Here is a 13,474-nt window from a genome sequence, read left to right on the forward strand (position 1 = left end):
GACAACGCAGACGGCCCATTGGCCCATCAGATGCACCCAATTGGCCCATCTGATGTAGCCCAATGGCCCATCTGATACAGCAGACATACAAGCATAATACATAGGTAATTATAACATAAAGAGGTAAATATATACAATGAATTAGTGAGACAAATGTTTTTCAATGATCCTACTTAAATCGCCCTTTAGCTGATCTATTAGAAATGGATCTAAGTTATATAGACCACTGCTAATATTCAAATTACTTTCTTTGGTGATCTGTATCAGAGCAGATTCAATTATGTTTCTGTTATAGGTGCTTTTACAATTTGTTATTGAAGAAGCACTCTCCCAATCAATTTGGTGAGCTTTTTCTGACAAATGCACAAACAAAGCATTAGACAATTGGCCATGTCTTACAGAGTATTTATGTTGTGATATTCTACATTTTAAATCTTTAGATGTTTGCCCGACATAGAACTTATTACATTCCTTACAAAGTATTTTATAAATGACGCAATTATCACTACGAGGGCTGTTCCTAACTAATAGCTAATAGCGTCCAACAGCCTGGTTGATCAGTCCAGCAACCCGCGGCCCGGTCGTCGACCAGGGCCGCGGCCCTGGTCGACGACCGGGCCGCGGGGACGCTAAGCCCCGGAAGCACCTCAAGGTAGGTTGGAGTCATGCGTTTTAATTCCCCTTAGTTTGTATGTTGTGACAAATCAGGTAAATTCAGGTAAAGGAAGAGAAGGCATTGCATGGCTGGAAGTGTTAACGGGTTATCAGGAGATAGCAAGAGATAACAAGGAGAAGATATCAGTGAAGGGCAGCATATCCCTACCCTCCACCTGCCCGACTGCTACTCTACCTCTGACCTCATCCCAATTCGGGGACCATTGGTCGTGTTTCCCCTGATGCCTCTGTTCACCTAGCAGTAAATAGGTACCCAGGCGACTTCACTAACCTCGCAGCTGTTCCTCTCTTCCTCTAGCACTAAATAGGTGCCCGTGAGTTAGCCAACTGTTGTGGCTGGTCTCCGGTTCCTCACCCTGACAATGGCAGGCCAGCAGACCGCAGACCAGCACACACAAGTAAGTTCTTCAATTGCTTTTCTCGTCTTTGATATTTGTACTAGATATGATATGCATGCCGATCCTCAAGGCTGATGTCCTAAGCTGTTCTGGTATGCACATTGTTGACAATGATTGTACCTGAGGGCCACCATCTATAGGGCCAGGGGCCAGGGAGCCCTGAGGGCCACCATCTATAGGGGCCAGGCAGCCTTGAGGGCCACCATCTATAGGGGCCAGGCAGCCCTGAGGGCCACCATCTATAGGGGCCAGGCAGCCTTGAGGGCCACCATCTATAGGGGCCAGGGGCCAGGGAGCCCTGAGGGCCACCATCTATAGGGGCCAGGGGCTAGGCAGCCCTGAGGGCCACCATCTATTGGGGCCAGGGGCCAGGCAGCCCTGAGGGCCACCATCTATAGGGGCCAGGCAGCCTTGAGGGCCACCATCTATAGGGGCCAGGCAGCCCTGAGGGCCACCATCTATAGGGGACAGGGGAAGGGCAGCCCTGAGGGCCACCATCTATAGGGGCCAGGCAGCCCTGAGGGCCACCATCTATAGGGGCCAGGGAGCCCTGAGGGCCACCATCTATAGGGGCCAGGCAGCCCTGAGGGCCACCATCTATAGGGGCCAGGGACCAGGCAGCCCTGAGGGCCACCATCTATAGGAGACAGGGGCCAGGGAGCCCTGAGGGCCACCATCTATAGGGGCCAGGGGCCAGGCAGCCCTGAGGGCCACCATCTATAGGGGCCAGGGAGCCCTGAGGGCCACCATCTACAGGGGCCAGGGAGCCCTGAGGGCCACCATCTATAGGGGCCAGGGGCCAGGCAGCCCTGAGGGCCACCATCTACAGTGACCAGGGAGCCCTGAGGGCCACCATCTACAGTGACCAGGGGCCAGGCAGCCCTGAGGGCCACCATCTATAGGGGCCAGGGACCAGGCAGCCCTGAGGGCCACCATCTATAGGGGACAGGGGCCAGGGAGCCCTGAGGGCCACCATCTACAGTGACCAGGGGCCAGGCAGCCCTGAGGGCCACCATCTATAGGGGCCAGGGACCAGGCAGCCCTGAGGGCCACCATCTATAGGGGCCAGGGACCAGGCAGCCCTGAGGGCCACCATCTATAGGGGCCAGGGACCAGGCAGCCCTGAGGGCCACCATCTATAGGGGCCAGGGACCAGGCAGCCCTGAGGGCCACCATCTACAGTGGCCAGGGGCCAGGCAGCCCTGAGGGCCACCATCTACAGTGACCAGGGGCCAGGGAGCCCTGAGGGCCACCATCTACAGTGGCCAGGGGCCAGGGAGCCCTGAGGGCCACCATCTACAGTGACCAGGGGCCAGGGAGCCCTGAGGGCCACCATCTACAGTGACCAGGGAACCCTGAGGGCCACCATCTACAGGGGCCAGGGAACCCTGAGGGCCACCATCAACAGGGGCCAGGCAGCCCTGAGGGCCACCATCTACAGTGACCAGGGGCCAGGGAGCCCTGAGGGCCACCATCTACAGTGACCAGGGAACCCTGAGGGCCACCATCTACAGGGGCCAGGGAACCCTGAGGGCCACCATCTACAGGGGCCAGGCAGCCCTGAGGGCCACCATCTACAGTGACCAGGGGCCAGGCAGCCCTGAGGGCCACCATCTACAGTGGCCAGACAGCCCTGAGGGCCACCATCTACAGTGACCAGGGGCCAGGCAGCCCTGAGGGCCACCATCTACAGTGACCAGGGGCCAGGCAGCCCTGAGGGCCACCATCTACAGTGGCCAGGGAGCCCTGAGGGCCACCATCTACAGTGACCAGTGACCAGGCAGCCCTGAGGGCCACCATCTACAGTGACCAGGGGCCAGGCAGCCCTGAGGGCCACCATCTACAGTGACCAGGGGCCAGGCAGCCCTGAGGGCCACCATCTACAGTGACCAGGGGCCAGGCAGCCCTGAGGGCCACCATCTACAGTGACCAGGGGCCAGGCAGCCCTGAGGGCCACCATCTACAGTGACCAGGGAACCCTGAGGGCCACCATCTACAGGGGCCAGGCAGCCCTGAGGGCCACCATCTACAGTGGCCAGGGAGCCCTGAGGGCCACCATCTACAGTGACCAGTGACCAGGCAGCCCTGAGGGCCACCATCTACAGTGACCAGGGGCCAGGCAGCCCTGAGGGCCACCATCTACAGTGACCAGGGGCCAGGCAGCCCTGAGGGCCACCATCTACAGTGACCAGGGGCCAGGCAGCCCTGAGGGCCACCATCTACAGTGACCAGGGGCCAGGCAGCCCTGAGGGCCACCATCTACAGTGACCAGGGGCCAGGCAGCCCTGAGGGCCACCATCTACAGTGACCAGGGAACCCTGAGGGCCACCATCTACAGGGGCCAGGCAGCCCTGAGGGCCACCATCTATAGGGGCCAGGGAACCCTGAGAGCCACCATCTACAGGGGCCAGGCAGCCCTGAGGGCCACCATCTACAGGGGCCAGGCAGCCCTGAGGGCCACCATCTATAGGGGCCAGGGAACCCTGAGGGCCACCATCTACAGGGGCCAGGCAGCCCTGAGGGCCACCATCTACAGTGACCAGGGGCCAGGCAGCCCTGAGGGCCACCATCTACAGTGGCCAGGGGCCAGGCAGCCCTGAGGGCCACCATCTACAGTGGCCAGGCAGCCCTGAGGGCCACCATCTACAGTGACCAGGGGCCAGGCAGCCCTGAGGGCCACCATCTACAGTGACCAGGGGCCAGGGAGCCCTGAGGGCCACCATCTATAGGGGCCAGGGAACCCTGAGGGCCACCATCTACAGGGGCCAGGCAGCCCTGAGGGCCACCATCTACAGGGGCCAGGCAGCCCTGAGGGCCACCATCTACAGTGACCAGGGGCCAGGCAGCCCTGAGGGCCACCATCTATAGGGGCCAGGGAACCCTGAGGGCCACCATCTACAGGGGCCAGGCAGCCCTGAGGGCCACCATCTACAGGGGCCAGGCAGCCCTGAGGGCCACCATCTACAGTGACCAGGGGCCAGGCAGCCCTGAGGGCCACCATCTACAGTGGCCAGGGGCCAGGCAGCCCTGAGGGCCACCATCTACAGTGGCCAGGCAGCCCTGAGGGCCACCATCTACAGTGACCAGGGGCCAGGCAGCCCTGAGGGCCACCATCTACAGTGGCCAGGCAGCCCTGAGGGCCACCATCTACAGTGGCCAGGCAGCCCTGAGGGCCACCATCTACTGTGGCCAGGCAGCCCTGAGGGCCACCATCTACAGTGACCAGGGGCCGGCAGCCCTGAGGGCCACCATCTACAGTGACCAGGGGCCAGGCAGCCCTGAGGGCCACCATCTACAGTGGCCAGGCAGCCCTGAGGGCCACCATCTACAGTGACCAGGGGCCTGGCAGCCCTGAGGGCCACCATCTACAGTGACCAGGGGCCAGGCAGCCCTGAGGGCCACCATCTACAGTGACCAGGGGCCAGGCAGCCCTGAGGGCCACCATCTACAGTGGCCAGGCAGCCCTGAGGGCCACCATCTACAGTGGCCAGGCAGCCCTGAGGGCCACCATCTACAGTGGCCAGGCAGCCCTGAGGGCCACCATCTACAGTGGCCAGGCAGCCCTGAGGGCCACCATCTACAGTGGCCAGGCAGCCCTGAGGGCCACCATCTACAGTGGCCAGGCAGCCCTGAGGGCCACCATCTACAGTGGCCAGGCAGCCCTGAGGGCCACCATCTACAGTGACCAGGGGCCAGGCAGCCCTGAGGGCCACCATCTACAGTGACCAGGGGCCAGGCAGCCCTGAGGGCCACCATCTACAGTGGCCAGGCAGCCCTGAGGGCCACCATCTACAGTGACCAGGGGCCTGGCAGCCCTGAGGGCCACCATCTACAGTGACCAGGGGCCAGGCAGCCCTGAGGGCCACAAACTACAGTGGCGTCTTCGTGAGAGGACAAGCTGTCATGTGTACATTCCTTAATCTAATAATTCTGAATCAGGGGACTTGTTCCGTCTTAATTTAATAACTTTCTGTCAAGCACAAGTTAACTTGTTCTTTTCACCACATTAAAGAAGTGTTCAGGTGCAGGTACAACATTCAGTTGTTCTCTAGCACATACAGACAAAGGTGACGTTAAGAAGCTTGCCCAGACTGTGATGGGATGTAACCGGTCGATGGTTGGACGAGGTCCCTTGATCTTAGATGGAAGGGGCTCCCCTCTCTCGATAGGGACAGGCTAGGGGCTCCCTCTCCTGATAGGGACAGGCTACGGGCTCTCCTCTCCTGATAGAGACAGGCTATAGGTGCACAGCAGCACTGCCTCCATCACCAACAACACATTAACCGCCGCCATCTTGCAGGAACTGGTGGCGGCAGTTGAAGATGGCGACCTGCAGCGCGCGCACGCAGCCATCGTCCGGGGGGCCGACATCCGGTGGACCCCACGAAGGGACGAGGAAGGCAGGTCACTCTGCCTGTTGACCCGGGCGGCTGAGCTGGGTCACGCCCCCTTGGTGACCCTCCTGTTATGGAAAGGACTCCCCGTGGACGGGGCTGGTGAGTCCCTACGGTCACCGCTACACTGGGCGGCCCATAAGGGTCATGTCGACGTAGTGAAGATGCTGATAGATGAAGAAGCCGACCTGAACAAGCCGGACCTACACGGTAAGGGGAAATAATTGAGCCTGTGGACGAAGGTTCGAGCATGTTGTACTACCTCAATATTTATTCACAGAGTCATAACACTTGTGATTTTCATCGTGGTATGACACGACTAACATCAGTAGAACGAAACCTCTACATATTTCTCTAATCATGGCGGCTTTATTGACATTTATTACACACTTTGAGCACCAAAGTACTGCAAGGTTATTATTGTTATTTACAATAACAACCTCGGGTTGTTAGGCTTACTAGCTCGTAAACTGCTTAATAATTGTAACCAAAGCTCCTATGATTGAGGAAAGGTTGTGGTTTTCTATTCAGCTTTTCAAGGTAAACTCAAATATTCACAATAAGTTAGTATGTCACATATGCGCTTATTCATAAGCAATATATTGACTATAAGCAAGTGCGAGAACGGGTTGCACTTTCTAGTGTGTGGTCTGGTCAACATATTTTCCTCAATATGTAATATTTAATATTTTTCGTATAGATGAATTTTTCGTATTAGTCTAATATAAAATTTCATTAGGTAATATTTGTACATGAACAAAACGAATATTTGCAACCAGTTCCCATAAATTTTGGGAAACGGTGCTAAAATATTTTAATGCATGTTTGTAAACAATTTCTTGGAATAAAAGAGGTGTGTGTGTGTGTGTGTGTGTGTGTGTGTGTGTGTGTGTGTGTGTGTGTGTGTGTGTGTGTGTGTGTGTGTGTGTGTGTGTGGTGCTAATGTTGAGTGTGTGTTTAGCGATGAGTGATGTTGAGTGCGTGTGTGTAGTGGAGGTGGTAGCGAGTGTGAGTGCAGCAAGACTAACACCTGGTGTTGAGTGCAGGCAACACCGCCCTACATGCAGCCGCCCGGGAAGGCCACCTCGCGTGCGTGGACACACTACTCAATCTCAAAGATGCCAACGGCGTTCCTCGATGCCACCCCGACCTTCAAAACAACATAGGAAGGACGCCATTTTACTTCGCTGCCGGTGGTAACCACATAGCTGTGATGAAGTCACTGGCACGTGCTGGCTGCAACATTGAAGCAAAAGACAATGAAAATAACACAGCGTTGCACTCTGCAGCATATTTCGGAAGTCTGGAGGCGGTACAGCGTCTGGTAGTAGGCGACCTTATCCCTAATATCCCCGAGGGACTTAAAACTGACGTCAAGAACAGTGTTGGAAACACACCGGCGGACGAGGCAAGTGCGGAGGGTTGGCATCATGTGGAGTGGTGGCTGAAAAAACAGCTTACTCGACCCGACTCTGATGACTCTGATGTCCAACATCCGTTGGACAAAGTTGTAAGTTTGTGTTATAACTGTTATGTTATTAGTCGTCTTCTGATCTTACTTCTCTCTCTCTCTCTCTCTCAGCACCTTCCGCCTGTCTCGCGCCATCTTGGTTTTTGATGGCCTAATGTTATGAAGTAATATCATACTAATGTCATGAAGTGCCTAATGTCTATCATCTTCAGGAGTGTTATGACGGGTGCCACAAGTACTGACCCGCCGCCAAGTATGGGCAATATATGGCACACGTGCCGCAAGTAATACGCCAAACTTTATTTTTTGCTGTCATGCACACACTCTGTTATTGGTCACTCAAACAAAGCTTTTTAATTATGGTTTCAGTCACATCTTTCTCCAATAGCACCTTTTAAAAACTCATAAATAATTTAATCACATGCTCTCAAAGAGGTTCCCCACCTCGGGGGCTCCGGCCCCTGAATGTACACAGTTTAGGCCTTAGGTAAACTCCAAGTGTTTATAAAGAGGAATACACCTCTTAGTGTATTTAAGTATACAATACATCCCTTTATATAAGTAATATAACATTGTCATATTCATAAACAGTTACTGAGTATTTGGTGAGAACTTTTCCTACAAGATGGAAATATTTAATGTAAAATTTCCATTTTGCTTCAATAAATAATTTAATATTTTCGTTTTTGCACAGCGATTCATATTTACTATTATTTTATATATACATATATTACCCATACTAATGAAAAATTTAGTTGCTCCTAATTATATATCTGTTGGCAGAACCGGTGTGTGAGGCGGTGTATGGGTGACTATAACACAATGCGGAAGAAAATCGAGGAACCCTCACTTGGCTCAATTGTTAAATTTATTCCGTATATATATGACGGACACCAGCAGGACGACACCGGCAGGACTTACCTACATTGTGCTGCTGAGTTAGGGCTGACCGATGTGGTGGAGGTCCTCCTGAAGAAGTGTGGACTGTACCCACACGTCCTGACCTGGGAAGGTGAGAGTCCTGCTGACCTGGCGGAGCACAAAGGTCACTTACATCTGCACCACTATATCAAAAGGTACCCACACGGTATGGACTCGGGAGAAGAGTCACCAGAACAGCTGTACGAGAAGCTGTTGGAGCTCATCAGCAAGCGTGATGACGTCAAGAAGGCAGTAGAGTTACTGCAGAAGGGGTCGCCGTTGGAACCCTTGGGAGAGTGTAGGGTTTCCGCTCTGTGTTCGGCCATCACCAGTAACCGGCCCAAGATCGTCAGCCTCCTGGTGGCTGCAGGAGCGCCGCTAACTACCATCTCTAGTGGCCTCAACCTTCAGACGATGGCCTGGCACTCTCCGGACGTCTCTCTTCTGGTGAAAGTCGCCATCAAAAGGGTCAGTCACCACCATTATCCTCTCACCCTTGTACTGTAGCGTCACGTCTTCAGTCAAGAAATATGTATATTACAATCATATTCCAAGACATAGTTCCCATATAGTCTAAAAAAATATTTAAAAGTGTGTATTGTGTTTGCAGGTGTTCACGCTGGTTCTGAAGCATGAATTGAATAAGCTTCAACAGCTGCCTGAACTTGTCAAAGGTGTCAATGGACTCCTAACCGCCTTAGAAGGCGAGGAACCCAGCAGCGCCAAGTGGCCTCACGAAGGAGAGTCAGTAGAGAGCCTCACGGAGCTGATGGTACACGCTGCTCGGGCCAAGTGTACCTTAACCTGTAGCTACCTGTACCTGGCTGGCGCTGAGGCCTCCCTCCGCCCTGGGTCAGGTGTGAGTCCCCTGCACACTGCACTGAAGGCTCAGCACTGGAGGCTGGCGGAGCGGATGGTCCTGGACATGAACGGCTGTCTCTATGTTTCTGACTCCACAGGTCACTTACCCGCTACCATCCTGCCTCCAGAGTCCCGCCAGCCACTTGAGAAGGTCAGTGTTCAAGTGTTGATGATAGATATATTATATATCTATAGATATACACTAATAATTTCATTCACCAGTGCAATAGGAGCCTGGAGGACGCGACCTCCACCACCCGAGACGAGGGCTCCGTCGGCCTGGCCACGAGCTACCAAATGTCACTATTCAGTATTGTGGTTTAGAATTTATATACCTAAAAATATAAAAATAATGGAAACAGAAATTATGCCAATTTCTGTCTCCATTATTTTTATATAACATAATACGCCTGGGACCGTGAGGGGTGTTTCAGGCGTAGGTTAGACATACACAAGGAGTTTGTGGTAGATATACAAAGGGACTGCCTTGTATTGGGTTGTATCAACATTCTGGAGTTTCTACCAATTCCTCAGGACTGTAGCTTTACACGCGACCAGTCAAAAGAAAGGTGGCCAGACCACACACTAGAAGGTGAAGGGACGACGACGTTTCGCTCCGTCCTGGACCATTCTCAAGTCGATTGTGGCTTGAGAATGGTCTAGGACGGACCGAAACGTCGTCGTCCCTTCACCTTCTAGTGTGTGGTCTGGTCAACATACTTTTGCCACGTTATTGTGACTCCTCGCGTGCATATGAAGATAGTGTGTAGTGAAGCTGTAATATAACGGGGGGGGGGGGGGAGAGGGGGGCATGGAATAAGGGTGACAGAGGGTAGAGGGGGTGTGAAGGGGGAGGAGAAGGGTGAAATGGGAAAGATGGGGGAAGAGGCATTTTTCAAATTGGTCAATAATATAATATGTTTCTGTGCTTATATTTAACCTCATCGATAATGACCCAGACTGTACGTGCATTTAAATATTTTCCACTAGTCTTGCTTAATAATTTTAATACAATACTGAAATAGGAAAACAATTAGGTTCATAAATTTTCTGAAGCACTATGTTGTATAAATCTTAGATATCAAAATAACTTACCAATTGCTTACAGAGTATTTACATGAAGGAAAGGAGCCAGCTGCAAGACTTGCAGGAGAAGATAAAGAGCCAAACTGAGAAGCAACAGCTGCAGGATGTCGTGGAAGTTCAGGAGCGGCTCTTCGCTACCTACTCGAGCCAGGCAACAGACAACAGGACAGCCAGAACCAGTTCAACAGTGTCGCCCACGGATTGCTATGCTCTCCTGGTGGCCTCGCGGAATGGGCTTCAGCAGCTGGTGTACCTGCTAGTGAAGGTCGGAGGCGTGGACGTCAACGCACCAGTGGATCCCACCGGTGACACCACTGCGCTCCATCAGGCAGCTTCTCATGGCAAGTCTGGCTGCCTCCTCCTGCTCTTCAGTCTTGGCGCCGACCCGCTCCTGCGTGACAGATATGATCAAACTCCTCGTCACTTGGCTGCAATGTTCGGCCACAAACATTCTTATAAACTTTTAACTCAACTTCACAGGAATCAAATTCCACCTAACTTCTCGAGTCCTCAAGAAGTTAGAAGACAACTTCCTACTCCTGAAGAAGTAAGCAAAAATTTTGATAAATATTATAAAAGGTACGTTAACTTACCTTCAACAACTCCACAAAATGATCAAACGAAAGCTACTATGCATCTACTTAAAGAAATTAAGATGGAAGAGTTGGAGAATGATGTAGAGGCTGCTGAGGTTGACTACACTAAAGGAGAAGCAAAGATGGTTAAGGATGCCGTAATGAAAGAGCTTAAGGAGATTACAAACGTGATTTCAGATGAATGCCCAATTTTTGGAGGACAACTGATCCTACTTGGGAGCAGTGAAGATGGCACTCGACTCTACTGTCCTGATGAGTACGACGTCAATCTTGTTCTTTCAACGAACGCCAGCTTCAGTGTCAGGAAGCAAACAGCCGCAGAAGTCCTGGCCAGTGGACACAAGAGTAAGGTGCAGCTGGAGACACAAGACCACATCCTCCGTGGTAATAACCTGATAACAAAGTTTTATGACCGAGTCTATCACTGTCTCAAGAACTATACTTTGCATAACAAAAAGCTAAGTCTGGTGCCACCTGGGCTGACCAGGACGCAGGTGGGCGTGGCACTGGCACTGGCCTGGCAGGGAGAGGAGTATCCCCTGTTGTTGGTCAGCGTTGATTTAGTGCCAGTGCTGGAAGTCCCTTGGCTTGAGGGGATCAAGAGACCTCTCCTCACACCAGACACATCACAACTGATCCACCTCAGCAACACACAAGATGGATCCTGGCGATGCAGCTTCGCCTCAACAGAAGTGTCGCTGCTGAAGGGGTTGGACCCCACGGAGTACCAGGTATTTATCACCTGCAAGTTTCTCCTCTCTCGCATGAAGGCTGAACCCTGGATGCCTAGAGATCAGAAGAACCGGTTTTCCTGGTGGGATTCCCGCTACTGGAAAGTCCCGACTCCTGCAGGATTCTGCCTCAAGAACGCCTTCTTTCAACACTTGGAGGAGAAGCGAACAAACGCAGCAACGAACGCGAGCACGAACGCGAGTACAGAACACAAGAAGATATTGACAGTGAAATCCGTGTTCAGAAAAATGTGCTTGGATATAATTTGTCCAAATTGCATGAATGAGAGACTTGTGCCAGGTAAAGTAGGAGCTTACTTCGGAGAGGAATGCGAGAGGCCCAAAGTGGGCGAAGGAGCTCCGGAAATTGTCAACTCTCTTGAGACATATTTACAAAAACTTTAAGAACGTTAAGCTGGTCTCTTGGGCTCAGACGGCCCCCCGTGGACCAGCAAGTGACAGTCTTGTACTTCAGGGCCCTCAGACGGGCCCCCCGTGGACCAGCAAGTGACAGTCTTGTGCTTCAGGGCCCTCAGACGGGCCCCCCCTGGACCAGCAAGTGACAGTCTTGTGCTTCAGGGCCCTCAGACGGGCCCCCCCCCCCTGGACCAGCAAGTGACAGTCTTGTGCTTCAGGGCCCTCAGACGGGCCCCCCCTGGACCAGCAAGTGACAGTCTTGTGCTTCAGGGCCCTCAGACGGGCCCCCCCCTGGACCAGCAAGTGACAGTCTTGTGCTTCAGGGCCCTCAGACGGGCCCCCCCTGGACCAGCAAGTGACAGTCTTGTGCTTCAGGGCCCTCAGACAGAAGGAGAATAAACAGACAGATTGATAAAGAAAGTGACAAGAGAAAAAGTGATAATGGGAGACCTGAGAAAGAAGAGAGAAAGCAAATTAAAATAATAAAAAGGTGACCAAAATAAAAGGAATAGATGAGAAGGATGTAGTAAAATGGGTCCTTGTAGTATAGTTGGCTTCGTTCTCAACTCACAATCTCAAAGTTTGAGTCAACTAGAACTCAAAGATCTAGGAGTTGATATCACACCAAACCTGTCTCCTGAAGCCCACATAAAAAGAATAACGTCTGCGGCATATGCGAGGCTGGCTAACATCAGAACAGCGTTCAGGAACCTGTGTAAGGAATCATTCAGAATCTTGTACACCACATATGTAAGACCAATCCTGGAGTATGCAGCCCCAGCATGGAGCCCGTACCTTGTCAAGCACAAGACGAAGCTGGAAAAAGTCCAAAAGTATGCTACTAGACTAGTCCCAGAACTAAGAGGCATGAGTTATGAGGAATGAGGAAAGGCTGCGGGAAATGCACCTTACGACACTGGAAGACAGAAGAGTAAGGGGAGACATGATCACCACCTACAAAATTCGCAGAGGAATTGACAGGGTAGATAAAGATAAACTGTTCAACACGGGTGGGTCACGAACAAGGGGACACAGGTGGAAACTGAGTACCCACATGAGCCACAGGGACGTTAGAAGGAACTTTTTCAGTGTGGGAGTAGTTAACAGGTAGAATGCATTAGGCAGTGATGTGGTGGAGGCTGACTCCATACACAGTTTATAATGTAGATATGATAGAGCCCAATAGGCTCAGTAACCTGTACACCAGTTGATTGAGAGTTGAGAGGCGGGACCAAAGAGCCAGAGCTCAACCCCCGCAAGCCCAACTAGGTGAGTGCAATCGAAATCGTATTCCAGGGACTTGCCCGAAATGCTACGCGTACTAGTGGCTGTACAAGAATGTAACAACTCTTGTATATATCTCAAAAAAAAAAACTGAATTTATTAAATCTTATTCTTGTATAAAATACAAGCTGATGTGAGATCCCTGTCAGTAGGTGGACTGGAACTTCTATCAACCAATTCAATTCACCCCACCTGCCCCTTACAGCCTGCAATCTGTCATTAGGCAAAGAGGAGCTAGGATTTACGACCCTAGCTAGAGATTTTAGTTGAATTAATTTGCAGACGGTAATTTTTAATTTAGTTCAGTACAAGTCCCTGGTAGTCTCCTCTCATATCAATCTCGACAGGTTTTTCCCACACATACTATGCCTAGAGCCACTAATACACTCAGCGATTCGGGCAAAATGTGAACAATTTTTTTTTTTAACTAAGACTTAAAAAGTAATTGAGATAAAAATCATGTGAATTAAACTGAAGTAGAACCAAAAGAATGACAATAATTACATGTTATTTTGTATGTAATTTATGGGTGAACTTTTTGATATGATGGTGATGTTTTGTGTAATAAATAGAATGTTGCCATTACATGTAATGTTAAGTAATTATATTAAGGCTTAATGCTCATAGATTTGACTTCTGT

General features: G+C 51.7%; 1 protein-coding gene across 1 annotated transcript in view; it reads left to right on the forward strand.

Moving 5' to 3' along the window:
* The first annotated feature begins 805 nt into the window (after positions 1-805).
* LOC123764746 (serine/threonine-protein phosphatase 6 regulatory ankyrin repeat subunit B) overlaps positions 806-13,474 on the forward strand; it is a 12,713-nt gene continuing 44 nt past the window's right edge. The window contains exons 1-6 of the mRNA XM_045752834.2: positions 806-1,073; positions 5,374-5,677; positions 6,514-6,977; positions 7,722-8,327; positions 8,470-8,871; positions 9,829-13,474. The exon at positions 9,829-13,474 is cut by the window's right edge and continues 44 nt beyond it. Coding sequence (XP_045608790.2) covers positions 1,038-1,073; positions 5,374-5,677; positions 6,514-6,977; positions 7,722-8,327; positions 8,470-8,871; positions 9,829-11,538 — 3,522 coding nt within the window. The 5' untranslated portion in view covers positions 806-1,037 and the 3' untranslated portion in view covers positions 11,539-13,474. The remainder of the gene's footprint in view (positions 1,074-5,373; positions 5,678-6,513; positions 6,978-7,721; positions 8,328-8,469; positions 8,872-9,828) is intronic.

Source organism: Procambarus clarkii, chromosome 5, assembly GCF_040958095.1.
Source record: "Procambarus clarkii isolate CNS0578487 chromosome 5, FALCON_Pclarkii_2.0, whole genome shotgun sequence".
In the NCBI taxonomy this organism is placed as follows: domain Eukaryota; kingdom Metazoa; phylum Arthropoda; class Malacostraca; order Decapoda; family Cambaridae; genus Procambarus; species Procambarus clarkii.